This window comes from Pocillopora damicornis, chromosome 14 (genome assembly GCF_964200805.1).
Source record: "Pocillopora damicornis chromosome 14, jaPocDami1.2, whole genome shotgun sequence".
NCBI classification, from domain to species: domain Eukaryota; kingdom Metazoa; phylum Cnidaria; class Anthozoa; order Scleractinia; family Pocilloporidae; genus Pocillopora; species Pocillopora damicornis.
In genome coordinates this window covers 9,200,599-9,202,706 of record NC_142683.1, presented here as the reverse complement: position 1 = coordinate 9,202,706, position 2,108 = coordinate 9,200,599, and the positions used below count along the sequence as shown (strand labels likewise).

General features: G+C 42.1%; 1 protein-coding gene across 1 annotated transcript; it reads right to left on the bottom strand.

Moving 5' to 3' along the window:
- Positions 1-1,026: 1,026 nt before the first annotated feature.
- LOC149034340 (uncharacterized) lies at positions 1,027-1,371 on the bottom strand. The gene has a single exon (XM_089194846.1). The coding sequence runs from the start codon at positions 1,369-1,371 to the stop codon at positions 1,027-1,029; it is 345 nt and encodes a 114-aa protein (XP_089050972.1).
- Between the last annotated feature and the right edge of the window lie 737 nt (positions 1,372-2,108).

Here is a 2,108-nt window from a genome sequence, read left to right as displayed (position 1 = left end):
TGGCACATGGATTCCAGGAAATGATATATATTATATCAAAAAGCCAGCGCCAAATTACCGCGCAAAAATAACATGAGAAAATCATTGAGATCTACTGAATATACCGTATACTACTATCTTAGCTAGTTTAACCACTTGGACTACATTGTGCAGTTTGCACAATGGAACCATTTAAGCTAGTTATGCATGGTGTACAGTTGAACCATTTCAACTACCTCAACTAATTAAGAAAAATGATGCAATCTGTCCAGTTGTTTAACTGTCTTCCATGGTTTGACTCTTTAACAAGTCGAATCAATCAAAAAAGTTCACAATTCCAATTTCTTCAAGAAACTTAGCTAGCTTAAATGCTTCAACTGCTTAAAACACAAATAAACTGGATAAATTGCAAAAGTTATTTTAATTGGTGGAAGTGACTCACATGATCAAAGAGGCCTAAGTAGTTCAATTGGACAAAAATGCATAATAAGCTTAATTTGCTTAACTGCACAATCTGAACAATCTAGCTGAAATGGTTTCAACTGCTTAACAGTAAAAGGTCAAGTCAAAAATTGCACAATCTATTTGAACCGGTTGGAGTACTTTTAATGGTCAAATTAACTTCAATGAATGAGTGGCACAAGCTGCACAATCTAGCTGAGTTTCTTGAAGTATTAAAAACAGTCAGACTACTTTAATTGAATGGACTTGTAAAGTGGTAAAACCAGTCAGTCATGCCCATTATGCCCTGTGGCACGTAGGGCGGCTACCAAGGATCGCCACATCTGACAGTTCTGGGCCATCTTCTGGATAGAGTCGCTCGTGTGTTGCATGGTCTTGAGCCCTGCCTCCGCAGATCGGCGCCAGGTGTTTCTTGGTCTTCCCCTCTTCTGCTTTCCTTCAGGTGTCCAATGAAGGGCTGTGCGAGTGATATTGTCCTGCTCTCTCCTCCTGACGTACCCAATCCATCTCCATCGCCTTCGCATGATAATGGTCTCCACGCTTTCTTGATTGCAGCGAGCGAGAAGCTGTTGGTGGGAGAGGGTGTCAGGCCAAAACATTTGCAGGATTCCCCCGAGGTTCTTTGTGTGGAAGACTGACATCTTGGTGTTCACTCTTTGTCATCCTCAAGTATTCAGTGCCGTATAGTAGGGTGGACATCACACAGCTTTTGTAGACCTTCAGCTTGATCTTGGTGCTGTACTGAAAGGACTTCCACACGTTGTTGAGCATTCTGAGTGCGTTTCTGGCATTGTTGAGACGGTTCTTGATGTCACTCCATGCTCCTCCATCATGGCTTCCTGTGCTGCCCAGGTATGTGAACTCTTCAGTTGTTGGCAAATCTTCTCCGTTCACTTGACCTGGTTTAGGGTTGGACACGTTCAGCAGCATCACTTCTATCTTCTTTTGGCTAATCTTCAGGCCAACCTACTGTGCGTAAGTGTTGAGTCGGGTCGTCTTCTTCTGCACGTGTTGGTGAGCATGGGAGACCAAAGCTAGATCAACTGCAAAATCTAGGTCCTCCAGCGTAGAGAAGACAGTCCATCTGATGCCCCGTGACTGATCTTCTGTTGTGCACCTTATTACCCAGTCAATGGTCATGGTTGAAGAGCATTGCCGACACCGTACAGGCTTGTCTAACGCCAGCCTTCCGTTGTTGTACAGGCTTGTCTAACGCCAGGATCCGTCTTTCTTTTAAAAATTACATGTGTTTATAACATGACTGACTTTTGAAAAGAGCGATTTCTTTGGCAAAATGCCATAACACATGAATAGCGTACATATTTTTTTATAGTCTTGTAAATAATAAAGTTCGTCGTCATTAACCGATGATTCACCGTCTGAATCGAGGCCTTGAAATATAAGTTCTAGAGACTCATCACCATCTTCATATTGATAATCAATTAACAGCAGTAAAAGACTGAATCCAAATTGGGAATGTCATTAAAAATCTCTTGCATTAGCATCATCATCACAATGAGCAAGTTGCTGTCCATGATATACGGTAACAACATGTGACTGCTTCCCATCTCTTCCAGCACGTCCTGTCTGTTGATGTTGATCAAGTAATGTTCTTGCTTGTCCCCAGTTAACAACATATCCAATATCAGGGAAGTCAACACCCATAT

Bases quoted from the DNA above. Each gene is read 5' to 3' on its own strand.
- LOC149034340 (XM_089194846.1), bottom strand. From the start codon at position 1,371: ATGCTGCTGAACGTGTCCAACCCTAAACCAGGTCAAGTGAACGGAGAA.